The 19,359-nt window shown below is 39.1% G+C and overlaps 1 protein-coding gene across 5 annotated transcripts in view; it reads right to left on the bottom strand.

The window, feature by feature from the left end:
• The window catches only part of tox2 (TOX high mobility group box family member 2), a 109,593-nt gene that overhangs the window by 50,730 nt on the left and 39,504 nt on the right, over positions 1–19,359 (bottom strand). For 4 of the 5 annotated variants that reach the window (XM_011474912.4, XM_011474914.4, XM_011474913.4 and 1 more), the window contains one exon: positions 7,049–7,108. The exons of the other annotated variant lie outside the window; for it this stretch is intronic. In XM_011474912.4, coding sequence (XP_011473214.1) covers positions 7,049–7,108 — 60 coding nt within the window. The remainder of the gene's footprint in view (positions 1–7,048; positions 7,109–19,359) is intronic. 5 annotated transcript variants of the gene reach the window in all.

The raw sequence follows: 19,359 nt of genomic DNA, 5'->3' as shown, positions 1-19,359 counted from the left end.
TAACTCTACTAAATTCCAGCTTTGATGATCAGAAAAGGCGCACAACTGGATGTCAGAGCTGGATTTTTTACTCATGTTACTGTGACTGTGTGACTGGCTGAACTGCACGCACAGACACAAACGCACACTGGCACACACACGTTGTGCATGTTAAAACCACATGCAGTGTCTTGCCAGCAAAGACGCTACAGCAGCAGCAGCAGCCAATCAATAAAACCTTGTTACGCTAATTGCAAGATCATAATCTCCATTCCTACTTCTGCTGAATATCCAAACAGTCACTCCATTAGTCGAATTATTCCCCTGTGCAGTTTCTTCATCTCGTCCCCATCCCCTCTCTCTTTTTCCTACTTGTCCTTTTTACTTTTTCTTCGGTGACATATTTCTCTCAAACAGCAGTTCTGCTAAATTAATTCATTCAAGTCAAGGAGAGGCACATCAAAAGAAAGCAACTTTGAGGGAAAGTGCTGATGAAGTACGCTGCTTCTTTCACTTTGCTCTCAAAGTATGCAAAGGCATCTCAGCAGTGCATTATAGTCTTCTTATTTTTTGATGGTGTCAATCTTCTGCCTAATATCATCTCCAGAAAGCTCACTAAAGGTGAAGGTTTTCTGATGGAAGAAAGAAAAAAAAAAAAAAGGTCTTTCTGCTTGCAGGGTGCGCTAATAATTTCCACTGTGGCAGTTTTGTTAGATCAGACATCAGTGATGTAAGCGCTTCCAGCCTTTAGTTTCTCTTTCCAACAATGTTCCGAGGACCGGTGAGCGGCCTCAGGGTCAGACATAGACCTTGTTGATTCCCAGACCAAAAGTCCACAACCTTGTCATCGAATCGCTAACACTTTGTCAGTCTGCTGCAGGTGGAAGATGCAATACAGCCAGGGTCAGAGAAACGCTGCTCATGGGAACAATGGTGCGAGAATGGCACTGACCCTCTTTCCTTCTTACTCATCTCCTGAGCACATGCGATTACGAGCTCGCAGACTACATGCGTGTGCTTTATACACTTAAGGTAGGTGAGCCATTAAGTGGAGCAATTACTAGAGGAAACTGAGACAGCCTACCACTTTCACACAGCTAAAACGCTGACCCAATTGCATTTAAATGCAACAGAGGGCGTGAAGGCAAAAAAAAAAAAAATGATGACAAAATGAGAAAAAGAGGGGGAGCAATATGGAAAAAAATAAGTAAAGAAAGATAATAGAGTGGCAGAGAAAAGTCAGCTTTAGGCAGTATGATTTGTTTTTTTTTTGTGCCTAAGATGGAACACATTGAGAATAATGTGGCAACTGTGCAAATTGCACAGTACATTTGTGGAAGAAGAAAAAAAGAGTTATAAATAAAAATTACCCCGGCAGCTATTGCAACTCCCGGATACCTCCACAGAAAAGCTGATTTTTATCTCAAAACTCGAAAATAAGTCAAAATTAAATCGATTTTATACTCGCCTAATGTGTTTTTAACCCAATTTTGACCCGATTAAAATTCGAAAGCACGGGGGGCTTTGGTGCGTGAAGCACCGACAACAACCCGCTTGAGACTGAATTTAATTCAGTGATAGAAAACAAAAGTGTGCAGTGATCATGTCAGTCAAATGCTGAATTGCTCCAAACTTAGGTTGCAATGCAGGAGAGAAATAGTGTCTCCTTCATTGCAATTAGTGCAAGAAAGGGTGAAGATGCTGGAAAGAATCTGCAGGAAAAATTATAATGGATTGTCTTGGTGACTTTATATTCTTATCTAACATTTTAATGTATTATTTTTCTTAGATGACCATGAAATTGCAGTTTCTTTTCAGACATAATATACATTTTTTTTATCCCACACCCTTATAATTTATTATTATTAAAGTCAGTCTTTTTCTTTAGTTAAATCCCTGTTTTTTTCTTTCAATAACACCTCTCAGCAACACTTTACATGAAGGCTGTGTCTACATATATGAACACACAACAGACCAGTGTGTGTTTTATGGGATGATCCGATTGGTTAAAAAAAAAAACCATTGTCCTTAACAATGCCACCACAGCAGAACAAGTAACAGTGGTGAGGCAGCTCACATGGAACGCTATTTGAATAAAATCAGTCTTGATGCAGTGATTCCAAATATAGCCTGCATTGTTAAGCAAGTTGAACAGGCTTTTTTTTTTGGAGACATTTTTAAAAAAGGTTTGGAGGTTTTACCGAGTAAGTCATAGACCCACTCTGATGAAAATTAAGTATTTGTCATGTTCTTGTGGCATTTTTCTCATGATGGAGGACCTACATGAAGAAAATTAAGCGTAAAATTGCATTTCCGAGTATTTCTTAATTCAAACTGAATCAGAAGCAGATGAAAAACAATTGTCGTCGGAAAAAGGTTGAAGTTGTGACAGAGAGTCTACGGTAACGCTCTGCTACATTCTGATGCATCTAGTAGACAAATAGGTCCATGTACGTCGATGTTTTCCTCGTCTGAGCTGGCATCTGGCTCAGAACGGCATAGAGAGAAGAGAGCGTTAACAAAATCATGGCAAATGAGGCTTAAGCAATGATCCCAAACCACAACTAAGAGGCACATTTCTAATGAACTACTGCCGCTCTGCAGAAATCATTTAGAGAAAACAACATTTTTTATTTTCTATTTTGGCTAAAAAAGCAAATGAAAGGACCCCTGGGAATGCCTTTACAAAGTTGGAACTTTTAGAGAACACTCAGATTAATAGGGCTGCCTTTTGGTGCTTGTTCTTGCAAAAACCTGTCAGCATGGAGGTTCTTGGTAGGAATCTGGATGAGAGGAACTTGGCCGCAGATAAGATGCCGCCTGACATCATTGGCCAAAAGCGGAAATTATACAACTTACTTTAACACAAAAGTGTTAAGAATTGTACAATGAGCTTAAAAGGTAACCCTAATGTTACTGTTAGGGTTGCCAGTTAAAAGAAAGCTTTTTGGGGGCAATCCGGGAGGACTTCCAGTTCTGGACATTGATGTCTGCAGCCAGGTTCTCCTGGTCTGGATGGGGTCTTGTTTGTGGAAACTGCATGTTCATCAAGATATTTGCCCCCATATGCACACTAAGTTGTTTGTTCACGCAGACCTGTAAATGACTGGTACTGAACTTGTTATTGGTGTCACACTAATTAGGGAAATGTGGGTGTAAAAACTCCTACATCTGTCTTTGCAACTATTGCAGATTTTTCAGATTTCATTGCAAATAGATGAAGTCATGTTCTCTACTTTCCATTGAGTAGTTAGTTTAAGTGTTGATCTTTATGTTCCGTGTTTGCAACAAATGCTTTAATGTCCTTTTTCAAATCCAATCGCACAAGAAGTTTGCATCAGTAATGTTTGTGTTTCGGCAATCCGTGTATTTTGTTGTCAGAGTGTGTGTCCAGCCCTCAGGCCTCCTCCATTCCAGCTGTCAGGGGGAAGAAGAGGCAAAACTTGGTGAAGCGGAGAATAGAGCAAGGCACATGTCAAATGTGAGGGGATTTTGAGTAAACAAAGTATAACACAGAGCAAAGCTAAATCGTCTCTCATCCCATCACAGTCCTTCACGCTATTTCTTCTTCTGTCTGCCTTTGATGCTTCTGTGAACCCTTCCTTCTATTTCCCTCTCACTTGTTATGCCTATTTATTTCACCGGCTATTCAACGCTTTATCTGTCCTATGAGTCGTGGTTTTGAAAATCTCCCCGACGTGTGAAAAAGTATTATTGTGAGGAGTCAAAATGACCAATAAAGATAGTATTTTCACAATTTTGTGAAAATCTAAATGCCAAAAGAGCCTAATGGAAAAAGTCAGTTGTCAGATGGATTTAGGTCAACATCTGTAGAAAACAGAAATACTAGCAGCTACACGAGCAACTCAGGGACACCACTCATATTTCAACAAATTAAAAAACTCACTTACACTTACGCCAAATGCAGACACATCAAACTATTGTAGCCTGGGGCTTGGTTCAAATAATTGTAATTGACAGGGACAAACTTCCCCCTCCTCTGAGTGTGTCATATGGGCTTATTCCCAAAATCCACAAATCCCCCTGTCCAAATGCAACCATATGCTCCCCCAGTTGCTCACAACCAGCTGTGTTACAGCATCTGACATTTCAATGAACATAGAGTTTCAAACTCAATTAAAAACCAGTAATACTTCTATTTGTAAGGAGAAAGGCAGAAAAATTAAATCTCTGTTATTTATGAAATTGAAGTAATATTAGAGTATTGTTTTCATTTCTTTATAGTAATCATTTAAAAGTGCTGTTCGTTAAAAGACTTTAGTTTACTAACAAGAAAATGTCTTGGGGAAAATTGTGTTTTTTTTCAAAATAAAGTAAAACCTATAACTAATGCAGGGAAATTACTGTCTTATAAATCCTAATTTTTTATTTATGTTCATTTCATTTTCTCTCGCAAAAAATTAAATTGTTAAAAAAATATGATAAATATTAAGTGATAAAGTGTTCAAAAAAGGAGTGAGTAGAAGAAAAGTCTTATTAATCCCCCCACAATCTTACCATATTTAATACATACATGTTTAAACCTTAAACTTATCATCATTAATCACATAACATAAAGAATTAAGAAAAAAAAAAACACGTGGGACAACTTCTCATTGTCCCATGGATTTGCAGGGAGGGATTTTCTGTTTGATGGAGATTCTCTTTTCGTTAAGGAAGAAACTAGTATTTTATATTAAAAAAAAACTATTATTTAGCAACTGTTAGATATTTTTCCTGTGTAGATTAAATGTTGAGATATCATTAATTCTTCTTCATCTTTAGTTTTTGAAAGAAATGATAGCAGACAAACAAAAAAAGGCTATTGCATTAATTTCTGTTTTTGTTTTTTTGGGCATTTTCCATTTTGTAAGAGTGGTGCACATCAACTGCAAGTAGTTGCACACAATAGAGAAATACAGTATATCCACACTCTCTCCTTGATGCAGAGGCAATTTCTGGTTAGAAATTCTAACAAAGGGCCCAACCCTATTGGGAAGCATAATTGCTTATCCACTTAACACACTGTGATGTGCTTAACTTTGAAGAAAAGCCCTAAAAGCCTTTGGCATAACTAAGAAGAAGTCGTACTTAAAAGTAGAATAGTGCAAAGGATATGAAAATAACTGAGGAGTCTTGTATCTGATTTACACAGGTCCATCTGCGCTGCGTCGCTATATGTATTTATTCAATTTCAATTTCAATTTATTTGTTTAGAGGATAAGCCCCTTGAGATGTGTCATCTCGTTTTCAAGGGGGTCCTCAAAATACAACAAAACAAGCAAATAAATAAATAACCGACAGATACAGCTGAGCAAGTTTTACATATATCAAAACAAGACGAAAAAGAACTTAAAATTTACAAGACAACAGGCAGGCAAACACACACACACCCACACACACAAACATAGGCATTTAATGCACCTACTAGTAATTAATTTAAGGTAAGGAATTAAGATAATAAATAAAAGGCAGAAAAGAAATCAAATTAAATCAAAAACAGTTACATGAGTGTTGAAGATGAACTAAACAGGCATTTTTAAATGCAAAGAATGAGGTTAAAGAGCGAATGGATAGAGGAAGATTGTTCCAGTCGGAGGGTGCCTTATAATTAAATGAATATTTTCCAATTTGTTTTTTAACTCTTGGAACAGCAAAAAAAATTTGATCTGCATGACGTAAATTATAAGAAGACTGAAAAGGAGTTAGATATTGTTTGAGATAGTCTGGATAGCTAAGGTTAATACATTTAACCTTAGCTATATATATATATATATATATATATATATATATATATATATCTATATATATATATATATATATATATATATATATATATATATATATATATATATATATATATATATATATATATATATATATATATATATATGATTGGTGACAGCAGTAGTTGCCCTAGAAACGTGACTCAGACTGACTCGGACAAGTCACTGTCGACTGGCACCAAATGGCGGCGCCCGTGTTGCGCAAAAATGGCGACTGAATTGGCTTGATTTCGCTGGAGCCAGAGGTAAGACATTGTGTATGGGTGATGTAACACCCGCTTTGTCCATTGATATGTCTTTGGTGGGGAGTCCATCTCACAACTGTCAGTTCATTTTCATTGTATCCATTGTGTCTCCAGTCCGTCCCCTCTCCATCCTGGCTCCACCCCCATGCCATCAACATCCAAAACTTTGCAAATCAGACCCCATGCCCTCTCCTTCCCCATTGGGTCCTTGTAAAATGCATCTTTGGTATCGTGAATTAAGTTATGTTTTTGTATTTCCAAAATTACACTTTTGCTGTCCGTTGCAAAAATGGACGTCCACAGTGTTAATGTTTGTTATTGCCCGGGCACGTCACCTTAAATCTAAAAATTTTTTTTTACATTTTCATGTTGAAAGTTTTAATTTTCAAACCCAGACCAGTTTTCAGTCTCTCCAGCTTTTTGCCTCAAAATCGCCGCATCGATGGACTGGAAATAGAAATCCTGCGTAAACACAATGTTTGCAGAAGAACGGATTTCAGACGCAGACATGGCGGAGGCGATGTAAATATTCCGATTGATTAAAGCTCTATTTATTGTATCAACTTGACGCAAGGAAGACGCACCGCAGATGGACCAGTGAAAATCAGGCGTTCCACTCTTCCTGTAGATTACTTTTTTTTGTAGATATATGCATTTTAATAATTTTAATTTACAGTGCACGTTGATAAACTATTTAATGCTACAATATCTGAATCATTTGAAATGACATGTTCAAGCAATAGAAAAAAACAAATTAACTGTGTGTTCCACACCGTAAGCACTGCTCCTCACATTAGGATGATTGAAAGCATGAAGCATGCCTAATGCTGTTCTCCATCAGAAAAACACAGGGACAAATGATCTGCAAGAGTTTTGAAAGATTCAACTGCTTTTGTCAGATGTCAGAAAGTCCTGCGGTTGCTTTTAGGCACTGTCACTGGGTAAGAATGCACCATGGTGGACGAGAAAATGAGTCCACAACAAGTCAGACCAAAATCAGGACTGGATGAAATGAGGGGAAAAGCAATTTGAACTCACTTGGTTTGGCGGGAGAAACTCTTGGTTGTTTTCATTCATGTACATGTTGTCACCATCAAACTAAAAGGAGAAAAATGAGAGAGCAATGAGGCAGAGGACAGCAAAGACAAATTTCAGTCAGTCAGCAGTGAGACAGTATAACACACAGCGTCCTAATGACTGCAAGTTATCTGCTTATAGACCTTGATGCTCTGGTGGATGTCAGTAATTACAGTTCATTAGAGACATGTATAATTAGGCCCTGTCAACGCCTGTGAAACTCTGTTCGACCCAGCTTGCCCGGAGCTTGAGTGTGTGTTAGCCAGAGCGCTCATACACCTAACTGGTGCGATTCCTGGCATATCATAAAGCAACTGATTCACAACACTGGGACAGAGTTCAAAGTGTTCTCCTTTGTATGAAGACAGTGTAACCCTTGTGCTATGCTAGGCACTTTAATGTTGGGAGTTGGGTCATCTAGACCCACTAGACACTGCGCTGAACCTTTTTTCTTCAATGATTTGTGATCTCCACTGGTGTCCATGGATTACATGAAATCTTTCCACCTTTATCCACCTTTGTCATAGTAGGGAGACCACTTCCATGTAAGGGTGGGGTCATCTAAGATAGCACAAGGGTTAATGCCGCATTCACACTGAAGGAGATTTGCGTGTCATATGCATCAGATGCCTCTTTTTCACAAACTAGACGCTGGCACTGCGTGTGAGAGGGGCTACCGTCAAAAGTTACTACATGGAAGCTTTGACTGTATTTTTCCTTTACAGTGCATGGAAGACATGGATGGTGTCGTGAGATCAGGTTTATTTATTTTTGAAGAGGTCTATAAAAGCTTCAGAAATCATGTCTCCATTCCTGCGTTCATGAAATCATTCAAAGACTTTTGTGGTACGTTGAGCTTCATCATCCATTCTGCAACTGAATAACGGCCGCTTTCAGCGGTACTTCCACATCTCTGTGACCCAGTTTGATGACTTGCTGTCCCGCAATAGTCCCAGGAGGGAAAAAATAAAATGAGGGTATTTTTATTATTGCCTCAATCGTAAAGGTCAGGAGAAAAACGAACAGATTCTCTGCTATGTTGGTTTTGGACTCCACCCAATGGTCATATCATCAACATGTCTTTACCCAAAGTTTAGTCCCTAATTGGTTGAGGCGAAATGTCTTTTTCGCCAAAATTCTGAAATTTGAACTACAACATGCAAATCATGTTGCTACACCCAAAACGCGCTGCTACCAGACTGTGCAACACGGCCAACGCTCAAATCACGCCACGGGACCTCTGATTGCATCTGTACAATGACGTAACATTGCAGCTGGACATCCTGATGCATAATCGAATCGAGTTCAGTGTGAATGTAGCTTCAGCCAGAAAGATACCCATTCAAGTTTTCTTTTTTAGTTAATCTTTGGTTGGGGAAAAAAAAATATACAGTGTTTCTTTTCCCCATATTCAGAGCTTCACCTGCCACTGATTGTCAATTAGTCAGTGAAACTACTTCTCTTTGTCATTAAATATGATATTACTTCATTAAATGTAGTATTTTTTGTGTCCTAATTAGATTACTTGCTGTGCCACAGAAGGTTTGTTAACATTCGGCCGCACCTACGTTTTTAGCTAATCAGGGGGTACTAGCATAGCATGCTAAACTAAAACTGCATTGTTAGCATGCTGATGTCAAGCTATCTGTGCTAGATTCTGCAGACTCATGAACAGACTTCCAGGCGTATGTAGAGTAACTAAATGGCGAATGACAGGAAGGTCAGCGGGCACTTTGACCCAGATAGCAATCTGCTGTGCCAGGCAGTTTCTCTGCAACAGGAATTTCCAGGCCTCTCAGAACTTTTTATTCAAGACCAAATGGCATTCTTCTCAAGGCGTGGGAAGGCATGTTTTTATGTTTTTTTGTTTCCATTAACCTGAATCACTTTTGCTACAACAGCTAAATTCACATTAGATGAAAAGTGACATATGTTTGAAACCAACCAACTGGTCCAGAACCACCTACATTAGCAGGTGTCCTGGTTTGACAACACAGACCAAAATCAGTGAAAAACAGCCATCAGCTCTTTAGGAAACCAGGGCAGGAAGCCGCTTTTAATTATGAACTTAAGAAATTTAGAAGGCCCCAAAGAAGAAAGAAAAGAACTAGAAAAGAAGTAACAGTGGGCTATGGCGGGAGAAAAAAGAAAGACAAGGGTGCATCCCTGAGCTAATGGTTAAGGAGATGGCAATTCAATGTAAGTGGAAGGTCAAGCTTGGGAAGATACTGCATGGAGGAGGGGGGGGGGGGGGTGTAGACTGAGAAGTAATAACAGAGTTAGCTCTGCAATGGTGAATGAGACGGAAGCCGTGGAGAGTGGGACGCCTCCAAGTAGCAATGATAGAGCCTGTGGTTGTTCTGACTGTGGAGTGATTAACACTGGGGTCACAGCCAGAGGCAACAGCCTGACAGACACGAGCATACGAACACACTTGTACCCACACTCCCGCAGGCCTTCACTGCCTCGCCGTCTGATGCTACTTGGCAGCAACCATTTATGAGAAAACAAAACACTCCTCAAGACAGTTCGTAGCGGCTAAGATGAATTACAGGTGCTGCTGTTGGGTCAGATCCTCGGATGGATCTTTGTCTCTGTAAGTTACAAAAGGTTTTTCTCAAGGTTTGCCCAGGAAGATCAAAGATACCAAGTATTTCATCACTATTTTTTCCTATTTTTAATATATTTTTTTAAATCTATGATAGCATAAAGTAAATTATGATACAAAAGCATATTGTTTATTACCTTCTTCAGTGAGAAAACCATCGTTATTATTCATCCCCTGATGAAGCTATTATTTCTAGTGCAACGATTTCAGCTTGATAGGACTATTAGTTTGCTAGAAGAACAATCATTGTGTTCTGCAATAAAAAATGAAATCATCGACTTTATTGCTCTTGGAAAGTGATTTTACACGCAGCCCTAATCAAACAGTGCAATGTGTGATGGGGTTAGAATAGGTTATTTTCACACCTGCAAACACATCTCTATGAGCAAAACAGGGTAAGTACAAAACAATTACGTCGAATGTCAAAGAGTAAACAGCAGTCAGCAGTCGGCAGCGGCGCTTCTGCTGCACGATGCAACGAGTCACTCAGGGCACACTTGTTAAAATAACAAGCAGAATTTGCACCAAGGGAAAAATGTATTAGATTATTATTTTCAGATTTAATAAGTGCTAAGTTAACCATTGTAAACATAAAAAACAGCAACAGTAGGTGATTTGAGTGAAAAACTATTATTAGGATACGACTTTTAAGCAGTTTACTTGTTTGTTGTACTAAATTAAAGTATTTAATGCAGCACAAAATTACCCTTTTTTTTGTTTACTTAAAAGTAAGAAATGACCATCTCATTAAATAACATAAGTGGCATGTAACTGTCTTTCCTTACAGCAAGAAAAGCTATGTCTAGTTGTCTGAAATGAAGATATATTAATAATTAAAGCCACGAGTGGGGGTGGTTAGCCTGCGCTAACCACCCACCGCCCCCAGCGGCCCCTTTTGACCCCTCCCTCACTGGCTGAGCGGCTGATTCAGTCCTTTCCACTACTGCCCTTGCCACCCTGGTCAAAGCTGCATATGACAATTTAATATTAGAAACACTTCTTTTTATTTATTTTTTTTAAATGTAGACATTTCTGTTGGTTTTATATCCATAGCAACCTTTTTTAAAAAGGACATTTTTGGATTGTCTTAGCGATGGAGGGTTTTTGTTAAACTTTGTTTTGTTCATTTCATATATATCACATGGTTTCATTCAGCTTGTTTTTCAGCTACTTTTGCAAGCTGGCTGTTCAAAGTTTACTAACTTTAAAATCAATATTTTTTCTCAAATGCTGCAGGAGTTAGGAGGCGATAGATCAAAATTCACAAGAAGAGTTTCAATTTGTTAAAGCTACTAAATCTGTTTTTTTTTGTTATTTTTAATACAAGATGACTGCCTCTTTCCAAGGTCAAAAGTCAAGGAAACTCGGGTTGTGGTTGTAGACTTGACCTTGTGGCATGTACGTGTGAAATTCTGTGAAGATCGCTCAAAAAAAACCCTTCTTTTCCCATATTATGGGATAATGTGAAAATCGCCAAATTGAACACGCTTCAACAAAACATTCAACTGCGGCCATCCCATTATAATTTCAGAACTGCCTTTGGATTTCTTCACGTGTGTTTTCGTTTCATTAGTGGATTTTGACTTTTTTTGCAGCAGCATGTAAGAGATTTTGGAGTTATTCATTTTTTGGATAGTTTTGCCTGCTATGATGTTATCATTTTTTTAAGGGGGCTGTGTTCAAAGGAGTGTTTTTGAGCGCTCTAAGAAAGAAGAATTGCAAAAACAATCTGCTCCTTGCAGTCCAGGACTGCAGTGGGACATAAATATCGTTTTTGTTTTTTTATTTTTATAGGAATCAAACAATAAGTTCCAATGCTGTAATTCTTTAAATGCTGTACCTATGTACCTCCAAGGTGCAGTAACTTGCTGACTTTCAGTAGAATTCTGTTAATACGTCTGATGATCGTTGGATTATGACCTCTGAGGCAAATACTTGATATGCAGCGTATACAGCTTTCAGATCCATGGCAAAAAAATTGTTTTTATGATCCTATCCAGAAATATGGCATAAGACGGATGGAGAAAAAAAGAGATGCTCATAAAATTTAGCTCTGATAAAGCAGACAAATCTAAATATGTTTAGTGCAAATGTGCAAAGCAGTTAACGGGACAGAGGAAGGGAGGCTTGTAATGGAACGAGCACAGCGTGTCTCTCCATGTTTGCTTTTTCGGAGGCTCCGAGGTCATTAATCATGGCGGTCAAATCTATAGCAAAACAATTGAGCAAAGGAAAATAGAGTGGGGGCAGGGGTGGAAGGAGAGGGTGAAGGTGAGTGAAGAGACGGGGCAAGTTGGGTGAAGGAATGAACGGGGGAGAACTTTTGAGATGGATGGAGGAGAGAAAAATGAAAACCTAATAAATGATGTGGAAGAACATAAAGGGAAAGTTTATTTTATGTATAAATTCCTGTTTAACAGACTATGTTTAAATAAAATCCTTCCAAATTAAGCTAGACATAATTTATTTTGCCATTTAGTGGCAATGATCTTTTTTTTTTGCTTTTAGCTTCTGTCAATTGAAATTTCAATACAACTGTTTTTATAATATGAATGAACTATACTACTTGAACACTTGCTATTCCTTGAAACAAAAAACAAAAGTTCAACCTCCTCAGTCTGAAAATGATTCACCTTACCTATCAGTTTGGAAATCCATGGATATATATAACGGTTAAACTTTATGATTCCATCAATGATCACAAAATATTTTATAGTTTTAGAGGTGGTGTAAGTTTTTTTTTTTATATATAATGGGACACATTATAAACATTTTGCAATTGGTTTTCCTGAATTAAAAGACGGCAATACATTTTTGAGAGAGCTGAATGCAGAGGTGATCCACGTTACTGTTAACCTACATGATATTTAGCTGATAAAAATGTTGCTGAGTCTTAGCCTTGGAACGGTTTCTAGTCAAATTTCGCTGCATTATATTGTTTGTGCCAAAGTCCACTTTTGTATACCTTCTGAACCTTCTAAACAGATGGATGATGGAAAATGAGGGAAGGCTCACTTCGCACAAAAGTCCCGCCCACAACTTAGAGGCTAATTCCTGATGAACCCCTGCCGCTCTGCAGAAACTATTTCCTAGAAAACGACTTTGGATTTGGGCTAAAAACTGCACAATCAAAAATAAAAGACCACTGGGAAGCCTTTTAAAATAGATCAAAAGATGGCCAGAGACGCTGTCCTATCAAAAAACATTACAGATTCTCTAGTTTAATCTTTGAAAAGCTACAGATGGATTTTACTGTATGGAAGCATGTTACTCCTTCCCATAATTATTTTTAGGTTGTATTTGTTCAGATTTGTTAGAACATGATCAACAAACACGGCTAGACAATGCTCGGATCCCTTTTTTTGACCAATTTCCTCCAGAGCATAAGTCTTGCAGCATCCTGTGATAAAATAGCGCTAAACAGCATTGATCTGGAGGGGAGGATTTGCTCCTGAGGATGCCATGAACCCAGCTGGGCTTTACTGTAGGAACTGACTACCAAATCACAGAACCAGCAGCAACTGCAGGGGGATGCTCATATATAAGGGCCGATGAGTGGAGAGCCGTGGGGAGGAGGACTTAACCCCGCTCCTGGAGTCTTTTCATGGTAACAGCAAGCGGCTCCTTAGTATTTTTTTTTTTAACTTGCAGCTCACCGTAACTAATCGCATGTCAGTCAGTGTGCCGATGGAAAGAGGCAGCAGTCAAAATACCTGTGTCAGGACTGTGGTCATTAGAGCATTCAATGACTCACTGGCAGGCAAACAGACTAGCGAGCATAAAGAAAGAAAAGGGCAAAGCAACATGGGGGATGGTTAGCCATGAAGCAGATATGCTGGATACTTAAATATATACACACACACACACACACAGATATGTGTGTGTGTGTCCATGAGCATTTGTGTATTGTGTTGCATGCTTGCACGGATGTATGTTTATCCAACAACGGTCTGGATGTTTGTTTAATGTATCCTGTCCAATAAAACACACATTGATCCCAGTGCGATAAAGATAACAAAGTTAGACCCTCCATAATATTTATTTTCCCATAACAGACCTGCTCTGCCACGCCCGGTCATATAACTCCTTGCAGATGAAATATGGTCTTCATTACCTTTAAAACCTGAGCAGCACACAAAAATGAGAAATGCCCCTGTCCCTCGACTGAAAAAGCACAAAATAAAATGGAGCGGCAGATATTTCTTTGACTTTTTTTTTTTTGCATTACCATGACAAATGAAATGAAAAGGGGAGGACTGAAAGATAGAGAAAGAGATAGCCGCATGATGACAGAAAAGGGCGAAAACAAAAAGACTAAACTGTGTAGACAGACAAGAAAAAAGTTCCATTCTTACTCAGAATAGCGAGCAGCCAGCAGAGGAAAGAAATAAAGTAAAGCATTTAGCTGGGGATCATGTTAAATCATGCAAGTGGATGAGTCCCGAGGGAAAAGTGTTCGCTCTATAGCTTATGATGGACTTAATTGCCTCTATCAGTGTTCAGATATAACATTCATCTTCAATTTATTGCTTGGCTTTATGGTCTTGTCAATCACTGTGAGGGGCTTCGAGAGGTGGCCGGCTCCCTAAATGACTCCTTTAAATAATGTTTAACTGATTATAAAGAAGAGAATTAAAGAGGAAAAAAAAAACTTAAACATCAAATCAAACAAAGATGAGATAAATACAGCAGTGTTTGGATGGATCTTTCAAAGTGCACAGTTCATCAGGCTAAAGGTACACACACACACATGGCCCCCCACCCCTGAACCCCGAAAGCTCTGGGTAGGTGTAAGGTTTCAAATGGGCGCACAATCGTACCATTGTTCTCCTGTTAACACAATGAAAACAAAGCTTACACATCGCTGACAGTCAGCTCTCACACTCTGCCTAACCTTGACTTCCAGCACAAACTCAGGTGGAGCTCAGAAATGTGGAAACCACCAAAAATGATTCTGAGACACAGATGGAACACTTAACGGGTAGGATCTTTAAATGAAAGCTTCCAATGCTTCTGCAGAGATGATCTGATTTCTTTGAAACTGGGGTTGTGATCGCTTTTAGCAGACTTCTCTTCGTCGAATATGTATATATACGTATATCCATTCAATCTAGTAAATTACATCATCGTAGTTACAACACAATAGGAGCCTTTCAATGGCAGTCCCATAAGAAGCCAACAAAGGCGTAATTCAGAAAAAGCCAAACACGATGTTTGTGTGCGTGGATCTTCTCTGTCCGACCCAAAGGCTTCCTTTCTCTAAGTGAAGAGAAAGACGGTCAAAGAGAAGATGAGGGCAGACGATGAGCAGTGGGGCACATGCTTCACTGGCCCTCACCTCATTTAAAAATGCGCATGGCAGAAATAAAGCCTTGAAAAAAGAAATAATTGTGCAGAACTGAAAAACAAATATAGCTAAATTCATGCAAGAAAATGTTTTAAACCCCATTAAAATGTTGTTATATCAGTTTGTCTAACAACAAACTGTTAATCCTCTGTCCTTTAAAAGGATTTAAATCCACTGCTGAGCTTTGTTTGGGGGGGTATTCAGACTGAAAAAATCATTTGGTCCCGACCAAGTCAGCTTTGGATTGAGTCCTGAAGCTTGCGTTTGGTCTGTATTCAGACTGCCGTCAAGCAGCCTCCCTGTTTTAAACCAAACCATGTGACTGAAGATCTCTTCAGGCATTGGCCAGGAACTATGAGGGCGGAGCAAAGCAACAAGAGGCAGAAATTATGGAATCGTTTTTGAGATACTTCACTAGGTACTCAGATTAAGTTTTTATGACATATAGATTGTTGGGAAAACATTCATCTTCTAATCCATTGTTTTCCCTTTTTGGGTCACGGGGTTGCTGGAGCCTAACCTGTTCACTTGGGGGCGAAGGCAGGGGACACCCTGGACAGGCCGCCAGGTCTGACGCAGGGCCACAATCACATATGCAACTATACTCACATTCACACCTAGGGATGATTTTGTGTCACCAATTAGCATGTTTTTGGACAGTGGGAGAAAGCCAGAGTCCCCGGAGAAAACCCACGCATGCACGGGTCCCCCAGCTGGGAGGCAAGAGCGCTAACCACTGTGCCACCGTGCAGCCTGTTGGGAAAACAGTGAGGAGAGATGTGGATCACCTTAAAAGTTGTTATAATGAACCTGCATTCATCCGACCAAATTAAGTAAGGTGTTGTGTCTCATTGTTGTGGTGTTATAGCATTGTTTATGAGAACTCTGTTACGGAACTACAAGGTAGCTTATAGAATGACGGCGGCCGCATGCCACGTAACAAGACACAAAAAAGCATGGAAGAAGCCTTTCCAGTGGTGTTAAACTAAACGTTCTAACAAATAAACAGTTGGACCCTTTTTTTCTGTTTTACAACACGACAATCGTTCCTTGACAATTGTTGCTTTCCGCAGCTCATCGGTTTCTTCGCTACTGATCTGATTACATCACGCAACGACCAGCTATAGTGGCCATTTGCTTCAGTTGTTCTGCTCTGAGGACGGATTGTTTTCAGACTGAGGAATCTCAGAGCGAACCGAAGCTCAGTCCGACTGGAATCGAACCGAGACCACCTCCCAAAGACGGGTTCGAGAGCGGTTCCTGGTCTGGTTCACTTTAAGCAAACCAAATGTGTCCAAATCTCCAGTGGCACTCTTCTGCATTCCATGTTCAAAAAGGACACAGACATATCGCATAAATGTTACTGAACACATCACCATGGCAACCAAAAAAAAAAAACTCTCCTCACAAGAGAAAACATATAGACAGGCTTACAAATTAAAGCTATTGAAACTTAAAACAGTATTGCAACAGAATTGAGCAACAAAATGACGGTTTTCAGAAAAAAATTCATGAGTTCAGGTGTCTTGTCAGAGTTTTAACTGAGCAGTAAGAATGACTCACTCTAAAAAAAGTGTAGTATTTATGCGTTCACTTAACCAATTCTAGGGCTCCTGTTCTCCTGCCTCAGCAGCAAATTGTGCCCTCTCAATCGCCAGGAAACACAACAATTTTTGATTGCAAAACTGCTTCCCAAATGTTTTTTATGGAAACAAATTTTTCCTTTTCAAATTACAAAACATTTTTGCTTTTATTCTGCACAAGTGAAGTCTACCTTCAGCTTTTTAGGAACATGTTTTTTTTTTTTAAAGAAACCATCCTGGCAATTATCTGCGGTTGAAAACACACAATTTAGCACTAGAAGGAAAAAAAAAATCCCTCTATCTGTATTCGGGAACTTAGCATGTATTTAAATCTAAATGCAGCATCCAGTGCTGTCTTCCTCTGTGGACAGGACTTGAAAAAATTCTCTGCTCTTTCATTCGCTGCCATGCTGACTCCACAGCCAGTCTCTGTCACGAACGTTGAGGCAGAATTTTCTATTACCAATCTAATTGCACATTCCACCCTGACAAGAGCTCATTAAACCTTAATTATACACATGTTGTTTTCTACAAACATCTCCATTTGGGTCTCTCTGCCTTGTAATTGTTCAGCAGGGACAAGCATTTGAGATTTTGCAGACCGAGAGAGTGGATAAGAGAGCAAGGGAGGAAAATGGAGGTAAAAGGAATGAGAGAAAGAAGGGAAAGAAAAGGGGAAAAAAATACCAGAGAGAAAGAAAGAGAGGAGTGTCTGAAAGTAGGTCATGCCTCTCCATAAACAAGGCATGTTTCTAAAATAATATACCCATCCAGTGGAAGTAATGCCAAACAACTGAGCGAATGTGGAGCTCATGTAATATTTACAGAGCACTAATACATAGATGGCAGGTCTTTTTCTTAGTAACCCCCTACCCCCACATCCAAAAAAAGAAAAAAATCTTTTCATCTGCTCTTTTTTACATGAATTTCAGAGAAAGCCTATTGCATTGATATATTACACATTAAGAATGAGCACTACGAAACCAAGGTTTCATTACCTTCTGCTCTTCTTTTCACGTCCAGAGTGGAATTGATTTTTTAAGAAATTTGGTCAACTTTAGTAAAACTAAAAAAAATGCATAATCGGCAATCTTTACCTCTTAAAACAAAACAAAACAAATAATCTCTTTAAACTCCCCCTGGTACTTGTAAGGTCACTCAACACTGTGATGACGGTGAGCTCAGCAAGAGCTCTCTGACTTTGGGATTGGTTAAACCCAAGAGCTGTTTTTTAAGACTCAAGACATTATATGGCAAAACTTTAACAAGAGTGGGGTTGCTGTAAAGAAAAGCCACTTTCAGGAGGGTTAAAGGTGAAGGCCAAATTGTAACTCCCCATTATTCTAAAGCAGGGGTTCTCAAAGTGCGGCCCAGGGCCCAATGGAGGCCTGTGGGAAGATTTTTTTGTGGCCCTTAATAAAAGAGAGCCAGAGCAGGTTCCCAGACGTTGTGTTGGCGAGAAGAAAAGACACTTTCAAGCTAAGTGAACAAATCCTCACTTTGTCGTACCTCATGGGCTGGATAAAGTCATGTGCCAGATTTGCAAGCAGGTAAATGCAATGCTCAAAGAAATCAATATAAATCGTTAATATGTTACAGATCATAAAAACTGTGACAAATTTACTAGCGAGGAGCGCAACAATAAGCTCCAACAACTAAAATGAGGCTATGCTGCACAGCAGATGATGTTTACAAAAATGGCTAAATCTAGTGAAGCTGTGACAGACGCTAGCTAAGTTGTGGCTTTGGAAAATTGGTACTAACTAGTGTGTTACTAACCTTGTTAGTAACACGTAAACAAAAACAAGGTATGTGTTAGTGGCATTAGCCCCATTAGCATTTTGACAAAAGCTACCTGTAACTCCTAACCTTGATTGCAAAAAAACAACGTTACTACGCTAACTCCCACCCTTTTTAGTCAAATAAACAGTCATACGTCGCTAAACATTAGCAAATTCACAATACCTATAACTCTCAACCTTAACAGGTAGTGAAAAAAGAGAGACTGATACCACTAAAAAACCCTGTGATAACGCTAACTCCCAAAATTGTTGGTAACGCGTAAAAACAACGACAACACAATCGTACACCACAGGTAAAAAAAAAACGAGCGATTCCACTAAACAAACATTAACGTAACCGCGCTAACTCCCAAACTTGTTACTAACACGTAAATAAACAGTCAGACACCGCTACAAGTTATTTTTAAGCACCGCGTACCTCTCAAAACCACTTTTACATCAGTGAGCACAACCACAATTAACCGGATTATTAGGCGAACTGTTGTTTTTTGAAAAAAAAATTACAGGTTTTAGGTGTGCCTTATAGTGCGGAAAATACAGTCATTGTTTAAACATATGTACTCATTGTTCCAGGTTTTCAGCCACTAAAACAATTTGTAAGTGTTGCAATATAGTATTTTATAGATTTGTTTTCTCTTTTAAATCAGAAAACCTTTAAAAATCTGAGGCTTTAGTTAATTTGTGGTGGCATGAAATGAGATGTCTATAACATAGCACACAGTGTCATCGCCACTTAACACCCAAAGAGCCATAAGTGTCCACACTGAGCCGCTCAGTCATCACTAGGGACCTTCTCAGCCTGTCACTGTTGACACACAGTGCATGCATCATTGATACCCACCCAGCAGCAAGAAATAAATAACCTGCTGTCAGATCAATCCTGCTTTGCAATATGCAATCTAACTTTTTTTTTTTTTTTTGGTACAGCAGGA

Source organism: Oryzias latipes, chromosome 5 (genome assembly GCF_053564925.1).
Source record: "Oryzias latipes strain Hd-rR chromosome 5, Olatipes_Hd-rR_3.1".
NCBI lineage: Eukaryota > Metazoa > Chordata > Actinopteri > Beloniformes > Adrianichthyidae > Oryzias > Oryzias latipes.
The sequence above is the reverse complement of the archived record's forward strand: the minus strand, read 5'-3'. Positions and strand labels throughout refer to the sequence as shown.